The sequence below is a fragment of the Zonotrichia albicollis genome, chromosome 3 (genome assembly GCF_047830755.1).
Source record: "Zonotrichia albicollis isolate bZonAlb1 chromosome 3, bZonAlb1.hap1, whole genome shotgun sequence".
Classification (NCBI taxonomy): Eukaryota; Metazoa; Chordata; class Aves; order Passeriformes; family Passerellidae; genus Zonotrichia; species Zonotrichia albicollis.
The window spans coordinates 40,551,599-40,564,617 of record NC_133821.1 but is presented as its reverse complement, the minus strand read 5'-3'; the positions used below and the strand labels follow the sequence as shown (position 1 = coordinate 40,564,617).

The 13,019-nt window shown below is 41.1% G+C and overlaps 1 protein-coding gene across 3 annotated transcripts in view; it reads left to right on the top strand.

Moving 5' to 3' along the window:
• DAAM2 (dishevelled associated activator of morphogenesis 2) overlaps positions 1 to 13,019 on the top strand; it is a 202,449-nt gene that overhangs the window by 154,936 nt on the left and 34,494 nt on the right. For 2 of the 3 annotated variants that reach the window (XM_005483109.4, XM_014264360.3), the window contains 3 exons: positions 741 to 1,058; positions 7,863 to 7,970; positions 10,640 to 10,672. In XM_005483109.4, the coding sequence (XP_005483166.2) occupies positions 741 to 1,058; positions 7,863 to 7,970; positions 10,640 to 10,672 (459 nt within the window). The remainder of the gene's footprint in view (positions 1 to 740; positions 1,059 to 7,862; positions 7,971 to 10,639; positions 10,673 to 13,019) is intronic. The other variant, XM_074537224.1, reaches the window with a different exon arrangement.

Sequence of the window (13,019 nt, the reverse complement as noted above, 5' to 3'; positions counted from 1 at the left end):
TTCATGCATGGGCTTCTCCATTCCTTCTCCTCAGCCACCTTCCTTGCAGGAGCTGCTGAGGCACGTGTGTGTTCCTCCAGCCATAATTTTCACGTCTGAGTAGGGTGGCCCTGGTTATTATTTAGCGGAATAGAGAGAAATCTCCCTGATACAAAAGTATAGAAGAAACAGGATTCCTGTCATGCTGCAAGAGCATCTGAACTATCTCAGGAAAAGGGGCATTTGCAGATGCTCCCTCCTGTTTGGTGTTCCTTCTATCCCAGCAGTGTGTCTGAACCACCAGAACTCAGCCGTGAGAAGTTAGACACTGCAGAAAGCAGATTCATTCCCTCCTCCCCTCTCCCACTTTGCATTACTGAGGCCTAATGACAGGTATTCAGTGTTTCAAACCCTTAGCTTTTAAACGCAGGAGTTCAAAAGTTCATGAGATTGAACTTTTCTCTTTTTTCATACATAAGGAGAAAATAATACATTTTGGCTTCTTTTACTAGTTTTCTGTTTTTCTGAGCCATTTATGGTTCCTTTTTCAAGCTCTTCTCCACAGCTCCATGGGCTTGAAACTTTCTCTTAAATGAAAGCTGAGATTCCTCCCTTTATTGTGTGGCTTTGAGTGCAGGAGGCTTTAAAGAAAACATCAAATATTTTGAGAGCCGTAATAAAATCACATCAGCTGGCAACATTGAGTTACTGTGCCTTTTAAACTGTTTGCTTTCTTTTTCTCTGTGTTTTTTATTTTCCAGCAAGGGGGCAGCATTTCCTTCCCACCCCCACCACCCCCTCCTCCAGGTGGTCCATTAGCTTTGTCCTCTTCTCATATGTCTGAGAATTTGCCACCACTGCCACCTCCTCTGCCTTTCTCCAGCTGTCCCCCACCTCCTGCTCCACCACCTCCACCAGGAGGACCTCCTCCTCCACCAGGAGCACCACCTTTCTTCAGCATGGGGGTGCCACCCCCTTCCACAACCACCTTCTGCACCAGTGGCCCCAGTCTGAAGAAGAAATCTATCCCACAGCCTTCACATCCACTGAAATCCTTCAACTGGGCTAAGCTGAGTGAGGTAAGAAACTGCATTACTCAATTGATTTACTTTCTGTGTATACCCCAGTGTTGATTAATGCCATGAAATGCAAAGTGGCATAGAAACAAGTGGCATTCTGTGGGCTGTGGTCAGTAGGTGTCATTAATTGTATTTAGGGAGTCTCCCCAGTTCTCCATCATGCAGCACATCCCCTGTGATAGATTGAGCTGCATAGGTCTGGCCATGCAAATGGTCTGGTCAAGCAAAGCTGTAGTGGGGCTGAATACCTAAGTGAGAGCTGGACATCTCCAGGACTGGCGTGCCAGAGCTGCCCTCACTTGTACACCAGGGAAAAGGGTGACCAGAGGCAATGTGGGCAAAACATGGTGAGAGCCATCTGGAAGAACATCCAGCCACCTCTACTCTGGCTGGAGCCGTCACCAAGGAGAGAAAGGTGTCCTGATTCTCCTGACTGTTTGCTCATGGCCATGAGGGAAGCTGCCTCTCTCCTTGAATGGTTATAACTCTGTCTGTAGGTGATAAAACTCCAGATTGGCAAAAACAAAACAACAAACCCCAGAGGACTTGGATTCTTCCTGTTGCACTCATTTTTCTTCTGCCTTGGTTGTGTCTCCTTCTCCTTCACTTCTCTCTCATCCTTCTCTCTCTTTTTCCCTTATTCTTTTTCCTCCTCTTCTCTTTAGGTCTTAATTTTTTTAACTGATTTAGAAAGAAAAAAAAAATGTCTGTGTTGAGTTTGGATTTCTGCCTAGAAACCCAGGTTCTCTTTTAGACTGAAACTCACCCAGGGCCCAACTCCGGCATTTGGAATGAGTGTCCAGGGACCTCTGGAATGCCACAAGAATTCTCTCTCCCCCTCTCCCCTTTTCTTTAAAATAAAGTGAAGTGAAATATTTGCTGCACCGTCTGTGCTTGTCTGTCAAGGCCACGTGGGGGGTGTGGGAGAGAATGTAAGGACGAGGATTTATTTTCCTTTGCAGAACATGGAACTTAGTGCTCCGAAGAAAAGAAATAATAACTAATACATGTATATATATGAATTTATATGAAAAAGAGAGAGTCACAGGTGTTTCTGTTTAGTGTACAGTAACTGTAGGCTTATCCTGCCCTCTGGATAAGAGTGAAGGCAGCTGTGCTAATAAAATTGAAGACCTGGGTGGTGAGATGGCTAAAAGACATTATTTTGAGGATGGCAAAATATTTGGGAAAAGGGGCATAAGAGGGTGGGGCCTTAATTTTGGAGTGTCTGCCAGTGTTAATGTTTTGAACCTGGTGTGGTGTCTGCAAAAGGGCAGAGGTTGTGGTGTCAATGCAGGTGTCTCATGCTGTTACTTGGGTTGCACTGTGTTATGGAATTATTTAATTTCACTGACTGCTGGAGAAGCTGATATGTTTTGGTCATCTTCCTCATTTATCCTAGATTTCCTGCTTTGGTTTCTTTCTATTCACATGGATATGAATCTTGTGAGCACGAAGTCATGAGTAGGTTGGATGGGCTTTGTCATTCCTTTTGTTACCTTTGCTGCACTTCTGTGGTGTTCTCCTGAACTGAGCTGTCAGAGTAGCCAGACTGGAATGAGTGAGAACTTAAAACAAGCACACTGTCTGGGAGCAGCACATCTTGAGTTTTTGAGCCTGGGAAACTGAGGCTTGGAAGTGTGCACAGTATTTTTGTGGTTTGTGGTAGGGGTTACCTTCCAGTTCACAAGAATACAATTTTTCTTCACAAAATCATGTATTGTTGAGGAACAATACATGAAACACTGCAAGGTGAGGGAACACAGCACTGGAAACAGCTGTACATAAAGTTAGGGCTGCAAGTAGGTATTCAAATATTCAGCTCTTAGTTATCTCTGCATACTGTTTAGATCACCTTTCTCCAAGCAATTAGTACAGAGTCTCTCTCAGGAGATTGTTCAGGTAAGTGTGAGGGTGACTGAGGCAGCCCACAAGCGAGCAAACGCCTCTCTGTCCCTGCAGCCTGCCTCGAGGCAGCGAGGGAAAGCCAGCAGAGGACAACAGGAGTGTGGACAAGGCTGGCTGAGAGGGATTTGTCTGCAATATACTTTCTCAGTAGTGGAATCAAGGCTGTTCTCCAGGGCAGTTCATGTGACACCTTTTTTTTCTGATGCTGACTTTGTCTTTGGAAGAAAAGAACTGAGCTGCTGGGTATTGGGAGAAATATCAAATACAGTCAGGCTCTTAACAGTTGACAATAACAGATTGTCCACAGTTCCCATGGGCACCACAAGAAAAAGTTTGACTGGAAGGGATCTATGCTTCTAACAAGGACACTCCAACAGCCCACTAATTTTCATTGAGAATTAAGGACTTTGTGCTAGTTTTGATGTAAGCTGATGACCAGTGGCAAAGACATTTGGATGCCTGCATGGTCTGAGTTCTGATGAAGCCCTTCCAACACGACAGCTCCATTCATACAGCACTGTGGCATTGTTTGTGAGTTCCATTCGTACAGCACTACAGTAGTGCTGGTGCCAAGGATCTCTGTTTTTTAAGAAAAAGATATTGCAATATAACCACTGTAATATCCTGGAAGGATTCCGTTCTTTGTTTCTGGGCAGCAATGCTCTCTCACTCTTGAGTTTTACACAATACCAAAGGTCAATCAGAGACCAAACATTTATGGTTAATCCAAGCAATGGACTGGTTTCAAGAAAATTGGAAGTGTGGACTAATAGTTACCTATTTGATAAATATAAACATTGATTTGAAGCTCTCAGAATAAATCAAGTCAGCCTTCAACTGCTCTGCTTCTTATCTCATGTCTGGAGAAGCAGCTTCCCATCAAGTGTCCTGGTAATGACTCTCATCAGTGATGTCAGAGAGGCTTTCTTTAGCCAGCCCTAAATAGACCTGACTGAAATAGTTTCATAAGAAAGGTATTTGTTCTACATGCCATATAGGAGTTTTTTAAAAAGCCCAAAACACACACATAAAAACAAATCAAAACCACCAAACCCAGATTTCCAAAACAGTCAGTCACATAAACAGAAAATGTTCATTTTGACACTTATTTTTAAAAAAATGTTTCTATAATGTTATCAATGATTCTGATTTCTGGAACATTTTTCCTAAAAACAGACTGAGGTTTATGGCATAAAATGATGGACTGCTGCTAGAGATTCAAAGTTAATGGAAAGAGTTTTCCAAAATTTCATTGTGAAGCTACCCATAATAGCTGTGGTGGTGCCTAGGCCTACAATGTAATGAAATAGCTGTCTTGATTAAAAAACAGGCAAAAAATTACAGCTTTTGCTTGAAGTGGATTTTTCTCACTCTAAAGTAATGATCTAATAGTAAGATAAAAACTTAGAAAATGTGCTGTGTTCATATCACTTTTCAGATTCATAATGGAATTCTTAATTAAAACTTTAGTTTCTTCCACTTTTCCAGCTAGTATTCTACAAATATTAACCTATTAATAAGCAGGATTGCCTGTTCCAGTATCCACAGAGCACTCATCGTTTCCGTGATTTCTCTGAACCTGCAGGTCAAACAGAGGTACTGTAGGTTCTCACTCATGCTGTGAAGTTACTGAGGCACGATGGACTTTGATCCCTTCCAGAATATCATTATTTATCTATCAGGGTAAATAAAATTATCCTTTAGGTGTAGCAGAGGACAGCTTGGTATGATTTGCAGTGCCATGAAACTGTTATTTTCTAGTGTCGTTAGGTCTCTCAGCAAACTGGAATTCACTATAAAGGTGGAATGATGCAACTGCTACAGTGAGTGAATTGTTAAATGCAACATACCAAAAACTCAGCTTGATGGAGCAAATGCTTTGTCAATACTTTTTCTCATAATAAGATGTTTTCTCACCTGATATGTGTGACCATTCCATTAGAGGATGCTGGGAAGTACAATTCACAGGTTTGCTTCTCTAAGTGGGCCAAAATTTTCCAAAGCACAGGAACCACAGATCGTGGAAGACTTGTAGAATGAATAAATGAATGAATAAACAAATAAATGACGATGGAGAGAAAAACATTACAGATTAAATGATTGCTCTTTTTTTTAATTTCTTTTTTTTTTTCCTAGGGGCAGAGAAGGAAAAAAAAAAGAAAAGAAGGAATAAAGGATTTATTTTTAAATTGTTATTTAGAGTCCATAAATATTTTTATGGTGCTGAGGGAATCATTTATCACAGCAACCACATTATGCAAGTCTGTTTCTCTTAAAATACTCTGTCTTCTCTGGCTGATGACAAGAAACTATCAGCCAGTTAATCCATAACTGTGTAAACTGTGTATGAAGAGTTCAGTCCAGGAAGTTATCTGGCAGCAACATGAAAATTTTCAAGGATGGAGCTTATAGTACAAATAGAGGGGACAGACCCATTGCAAAGTGTTAAATTGTTTATACTTCTGCCTGCCTTGATTTTTCTTTGACTGCATCAGCCCTAAAATTGGATTGCTTTGGTCAAAGTTCTGTTTGTGCACACCATTGCAATGGGTGCTGCTTGGGAATTTGTCTTTCTGCTACAAGTAGCATACAAACCATCCTGTACAGAACCAGATTCAACCAGGCTCTTAAAATGAATCTGAATTGAAGTTGGAATTATTTTCATTGGGTTGTTTTCCTGGCAAAACAGGGGGAGAACTACTCTCTGCAGTCCTTTTCTGAGTCCCAGACCTTGTGTTTTGGCACCTTTGCAGTTCATTCAGACTAGACTGTTCTGTAGGACTTTTTCACTGTTCTTGCCATTAGTGAGGAAACCTCACTCCCATGAGATTTTTGCAGCTGGACAGGTAGATGGGCAAGACTCATGAGGAGCTGTCTTGAGTCACATCCAGCCTCTGCCAAACACAGCATACAGCTTTTTGGGATCCTCAGGGCTCTATCCTTGTGATGACTCTGAGGACTCCTGTCAACCATTTCAGTGCTTGATTGGACAGTCTAAAACAGTGAGGCTCTCAGAGAACTGCTCTGCTGTTCAAATACATCCCTCAGGATTTATAATTCATGGTTTACAAAGCCAACCTGGAAATTGAATGAGAATGATCACTCTGCCTGGATGCATCTGGCTAAGATTGGCAGTGGAGTTCAGGGCTCGGATAAAAAGAAAATTAATTTTGTCTCCTATTGCTTTGGCTGAGATGACCCTCTCAGACTTGTTTGCCGTGTTACAGTCACATGCTCTTCCTGCTATGGAAAGAAGAGCCACGCTGATTGCAAGGGGTGATACAGTGATAGTGGTGAGCCTGCTCAGGGATGGGTGCTGCTCCCATCTAGGATATGCCCTCACTGTGAATAGCACTGCAGACACCCCTCCTTACCCTCAGGCACTCACAGGCTGCCTCTGGAGAAAGGGTGTTGGTTTTCCTCCACAGTGTCTGCTCTGCCAGGAATTTCCTCCAGAACACTTCACACTTTTATTTCCCCCTCATTTTATCCTCCTCAGTTTTTTTTCCCTTGCTCCTTGAGCCTTGTGGCTTAGCACATTTCCCTCATTTCTTTTGATGACTCTGAATGGGAAGTAGAGCCTGTTCCTAATTAGTTCTGATAATGAAGTGCTAACACACTTTGCTGTGTAGGTACAAGTCAGATTCTTCAGAGCTGGAACCTGTGTGAGGGTTTCATTGCTATTGCTTGTGGTCCCTGGCTTTCTCTGCATCACTGTTCAGCTGACTTTTTATCTCCTGGGATTTGCTTAGGTCTTTTTTTACAAGTCTTTTTGTCCATTTCTTTTTTCTTTTAATCAGCATTTTCATTATTTTTGCAGTTAATAAAGTACAATAAATATACATGTAGTAAACTAAATGAACTAAGAATAGTGGTGTCAGTGGTGTGATGAGCACCCAAAGCTTGTCCCACACAAATGCACCGTAAGAGTCAGTAGGAAGGAGAAGGTAGTTTGATCTTTGTGTCCTCTGCCAGAAAGGATATCTGTCCTGAGAATGACAACAGGACACCCAAGACCTTCACTTAGTATAGGATGATTGCCAATTAGCTAATTTGTGTACTCGAGGAGCCTGTTTGTTCTGGGTTTGATGGGCAGCAAGTAGGAGTAGAAGTCTGTGCCTGTCTCTCTCTATGCTAATTATCTGCCAAACAGCTAGGATTCCTGGCATTCAGGATAATGTATCATCATGAGGGTTGTGAACATTTCCAGTTACCAGGAATGATGCTGTTTCAGGGATCTGGGTATAGTTTGTGTCTATCTGGCTTGACAAAGACCTCATGTAGACAAGGCAGTTCATGTAATAGGAAACAATTAGACTTCAAAGACTCAAAGGCTTAAAAGTAAAATAAAATAATAATTTAAACTACTTTCACAGGCAGACATAATGAAAGCCACACACCCTTTAGGCTTTACAAAAGATCCTGGAAAAATTTGCAACAGAGAAGATGTGTCTGGGGTTTGTCATGCATCAGTGCTTTTCCTAAGCTTTTTCCTCCTGATGGTAACACTCCTTTCAGCATGACCACAATCGTTGTGTTAGACAGATGGCCACTCTTGAAAGGAAATATGCCGTGGGATCACGGATAATGCTTGAGATGTGGTCTGCTAGTCTTGGAATGTGCCTTTTCATTAGAGGCTTGCTATGATGAAAACTACAAAATAGTATTTTAAAACAAACGAAACCCAAACAAACAAGAAAACCAAACCAAAAACCCAAAATGAAACACTATTTTTTCTCCTCTGACTCTTGAAACAAAGTGTGTCCTCTAAAATGACAGCAGCAGTAGATAGCAGTGTGACCAGTAAGAAGAAAAGAAAATGATTTATCCAAATGGGATTGGATGTCCAAGCTAAACACTTTTGCTATCTAGTTAAAATATGTTCTTTCTTTTTAGGAGAGGATCCATGGCACAATCTGGAATGAGATTGATGATTTAAAGGCATTCAAGGTGCTGGATCTAGAAGATTTTGAAAAGATGTTCTCCGCATATCAGAGGCACCAGGTAGGAGTGAACCCTTCCATAACTTTTCTGTCTTGAATTTCTCGAGGAGAAATGAATACACAACAGTGGTCTGAGCCCTTGGCCACCTGCAGTCAGGCTGCATCACTTGATGCTCTGCCACTGTTCAGAAAATCTGAAGAGCAGAAGAAGTTGGGATGGCCACAGGGTCTAAACTTCTAGTATAGATGTGCTTCATACTCATGGGCAGCTTTCAGCACCTACCAACAGGTAATGCTCTAGTTAATGTCACTGGCCACTGACTTCTAACAGCTGTGGAGCTTTACATTTATATTTGCATGTCAAACTTCCTGTTTCTCCTATTCATCCAGAGAAAAAAGGCTGTACTTCCCTGAGTGCTGAGCAGGGTGACTGTATTAGCTGTCTTTCATTTTGTCTGTTTTTTCTTAAACAGCCAGCTGCCTGAAGTGGTTAGGTGACAGAAATGGTCTGAATTACAGATTGTAGAACAAACAGCATATTTTAAAAGTGGCCATTTATTAGATTGTCTTTTTTCCTCCTCTTTTTCTTGGAAAGCAAGTCACTTTCAACCTGTCTATCTCCACTGAATGAGATTTAGCAGCAGATGGATTGTACTTTCACTCCTTGAACTCCCCCAGCTTTCCTTTGCTTTTGGACTATTTTCAGTGTCTTATATGCTGCAGAACTGGATCATTACTCTGAAGTTTTAGGAAAAGACACAGACCCAACTGTCATAAACAACCTTTATGATTATTCCTTACAGTGATGATAGCTACTTCATTAACTGACTCAGTACCTTAAAATTAACAATCCAACCCCTTGTGTTTGGAATTTCCATCTTCTCCCTTCTCTCTTTTAGTTTTTTTCTAATCCAATAAGCATAATGAATAACTCTTCTTATTTATGAGCTCACAGCCACATGGATAAGCTGTGAAGAATGTGATGTTAACAGTTGCATGATGAGATTTCATTTCTCAATTCTGTTTCTGCAAGTAGCTGATGCTGTTTCAGTGGGTCCCTTTCTCTTTCTGTAAATCACATTCCTCGAAAGAAGAACTTAGTTCCCAGAAGGGAAGAAAGGCACACAGAACTTCAGTGCTGTTAAAAGATTGGATTTAGACCCTGTCCCAAGAGCTTCTGTTTCAGTGTTTCAGGTGCAAACCTTGCAGCTTCCTCATTAGGAATGACCTTGCAAAGCCTTGCTTCCTTTTGTCGCCAAAAACCAAAGCCAAAGCTGTCCTGGTCTCGGTTAGAATCATAATATTTATGACTATGTTACCAATCACTGGAAGGCAGCCTGAGCTATTCAGCCATAAACTAACCTGACCCTTACCCCTGCCTCCGTGGGTCTCCGAGCTGTACTCTTCCATCCTCATTAAACACACTTTATGACAGTGGCTCCAGACACTAAAATAACACTTATGTAAGCTTCTTGTATTTTTGTGCAGTTAGACATCTTGTTGCCCTTACAGCTTTTGTTGAGGTTTTTTACATTATTTTGTTGGGGTTTTTTTCTCCTTAAATATTTTGTTGTTACTTTACATGATACTTCTTCCTGTTTCATCCCTACTTGCTTCAATGTGAAAACGATTCCAATCAACAAGTCCTCATAGATTTTCTTTTTTTTTTTTAAAGATCAAGCAACCAAAATTGCTTTTGAATTAAAAATTTATGAGAATTTTTTCAGTTCACATTTCGTCTTTTTTCCTCTTTTACTTTCGGAAATGTTCCATTCTGACCAAGTATGTGTTTTCTCTGGGTTTGTGACTTTTAAACTTCATCGAAATGTCTGTAAAGAAAAATGTCAGTGCAAAGCCCTGCTCTTTTGCATCTGAAATGTTGAATGGGTAGAGATAAAGACTTTTCTTTCTTTGCTGTTATTAACATGACCTTCATGTTTTTTCCAGTTTCATTTACATTAAACAATTTTTCTGTTTTCAATTTTGTTAATGACAGAGGGTCTCTTCTCCTCTCTCAAGCCCAGTGTGTCCTTTTTGGTGGCTGTGAGGGAAAGCAAAACTGTCCACTGTACAGAATGCTGGACCAAGTATTCTTACCCTTGTCTTTTGACCTTGCTCTAATCTTACTGTGTAATATTGACCTTTTGATTCAGTATAGCTGATGTTTTCCTGGAGGAATGAGTAAGTCATGAAATAGTTTGAGTCTGTCTTCCAGAAGTGCTGTACCGCATCTTTGGTGGTTACTGAGTGCTTTCAAAATGCTTGGCTACGAGTTGTTAAAGGGTATGACGTGCCATTGAAACAAGTTGTTGTTTGTTATGCTTGTTAATACCCACAAACTGTGCCTGTGCATCAGGAGAGGAGAACTGACCCTCAAGTTATAACCTTGGCAGTTCTTTCAGTAAGGCTCTGGACTGGATTTGTAAAGGTATTTAAGCATTATCCTAGTTAATATTTAAAGACCTAAAAGATTTATGCTTTGGAGACCAAATTTATTATTTTCATAAAAGACCTAGGGCTCTTAGTTCTGTGACATCTGCTGATTTAAAATATACCAAGAGATGCTGAAATACCTTTGAACCATCTGGGCCAATATACTTGCTAAGCATTATATGCTCTTAGAAAATAGTGTGTGTCTAAATTCAGCTGCCTTGTTAAACTTGGTACCTTTCTCTGTGCTAATTTTTGGCATGTTTCCTTCTTCGTTATTTGCGACTGCTGCCTGCATAGGACCTGCTAACTAACCCCTCCTCCTGTAAGCAGGTGAGTATCAATCATTGTCTGCTTCCTGGTCCTCTTGCCATGTGTGTGAAGGTGAAGTCCTGGACCATGCCATTGTGGGGTCACTGCTCGTGCTGCTCTTTCCTATGCCCTTGCACTCTGCTTTCTTAATGGGAAAGGTGGTACAGATAATTCTTTCAGCTATATTATCTCTGTGATAGCAGGTAGTTCTTGTTCTTTCACTTGCTTGTATCTCACTGCTGGTGTCTGTAGTCCCTTTTTTTATGATCCTGAGGAAAAAGGGACAAAGAAGAATGTCAGTGTCAACTCTTCCTTAACCAAAGTAATACTCTCTTGAGAGGAGAACAAAAGGGCCTCTCAGGGAGCCTTTTCTCCCACTGTTTCTATTTCTGTTCTGTCTGCTTTGTTCAGTACTGAAGTCTTCAGATGCACTTGCTAGCCACAGACTTTGTGATAAAGGAAATATTTCTTTGCATAGAACTGGGCACTTTGGCAGAAGGATTTGTGCCATCTGAGGGGCAGAAGTGTTCCAAATGGACAGCTGAAACCCACAGAAAATTGAGCAAAAGATTCAAATGGTGTTTAGATAGAGATATTAGGTTACGCACATGTCTTTAAACTGGCTATCTCTCAAGCAAAATTCTTGGCAATAATTTTGGTAAGAGTGATGCTATCAGGAAAGGATTGATCAGATATGATCATATGATCTCTGGTGGTTTCAGAAGAAATTAGTTCTCACCATGAGTGCTCAGGTATTTGGGAAGTCTGTTCATAACTTTTGCCACATGGGGGTGGCTAACGTGGCAGCATATCAAAACAAGTCAATATGGGAGATGTAGTTTTCTGAAGTATTGATAATTGCCAGAAGCTAGGGTGCTGCCATGGTAGGAGTCCTCAGCTAACCAAAATCAAATTGTATTTGAAGCAAGGCACCAGTGTGATGAACACATTCCACAAGTATAGTTGTTTCAGCACTGAAATTTTAGTTGCGTTTTGAGTTTGCAACTAAAATATCAAATCTGAAATATTCTTTGAGCACATAACATAGTGTTGTCCCCAGATGAGACATCAGTAAAGGATGATGGCATAAAACTTAGTCATCTTGGCTGTCAGGTTGACACCAGCTCCAAGTGTTCTTGTGTTCAGGGCTTGGGCTCTCTCACAAAAGCTAGCTGCCACTGCCCCTTTGCTCCTCTTTTTCTGTGTCTGAGAAAATATGGATAGTCCACATGCAATCTGTTCTCCTTGTATTAAGCTTGGAATCTGGCTTTGGTAAAACCTGAGGCTTCATCTGCTTTTGCTTACACATGACTCCAAGTAGCTATAAATACCTCTCTCCTCAATATGAGTTGAAGAGGATATATTTTTAGCTGAATCTAGCCCTTATGACCAGGGAGTGGGCCGTGTCTGAATAGTTCAAGTTATTCATCTGTGTTCAACCCTGTGGGCTGGGGAATTGGAAATGGCATGGACACTATTATATCAATTCCTGCTGGATGGCTTGAAAGAAAGCTGGCTAAACCCCTGCCTCACATACATAGCCAAAGACTGAAACATTTTTTCCCTTGGGATGGATGCTTGTCACTATCCAGGTGTCCTTGTCCGCAAATATTAGCTAGTGAGGAACAGTGAAGCTTTTAAACCAAGAGCACAGACCAGCAAGTAGCTTTCTTCCTTTCAACAGCTCCCCATCTCTCTATTCCCCTGTCTTCCTCCCCACAAACTGAGAAAACTTTGAAATCTCTGCATGCCAGATCATACTGGGGAAACTCCTCTTGTTGGTATCGTTAGATATTCTCTCAGAAATAATAAACTTACCCAAAGTCAATTTTGCCTTTTTAGGAAACATTATTTGATTTATTGAGTAGCATTGCAATTGTATTTCTGCCAAGCTAGATGCTTTGGGCACATCTAGAAGAATTTACTAAGTGCATGTCTTCAACTGGTGCATTGTACCTGTTTAAAAATGTCACTTTCTGTTGGTGGTGGCTCACTGCAACACTTTTGGAAGGGGCTGTATGAATCTTTCTATATCCAGGAGCAACACAGATTTGTGGTAACTGACTGTAACCATAACTGAAATGACAACTAGCAGTATGAACCTATGATTTACACTGAACTCTCAAATGCTTGGGTGTCAAAATCTCTTTAGAGATTAGTCTTGCTGATGTAAGTAAGCCTTGAGTTGCAGAACCTTGAGTCCTGAGAGTGAATTCTGGGAAGAACCCACTCTGTGTGCTTGCCATGATCTGACATGTTTCCCTGAGTTTCTGCTATTGGCCACTCCCAGGGTCAGGATGCTGGGGTAGATGGACCTTTTGATCTGACTCAGCATGCTTGCTGTTATATGCTAAAAAAGAAGTCATGT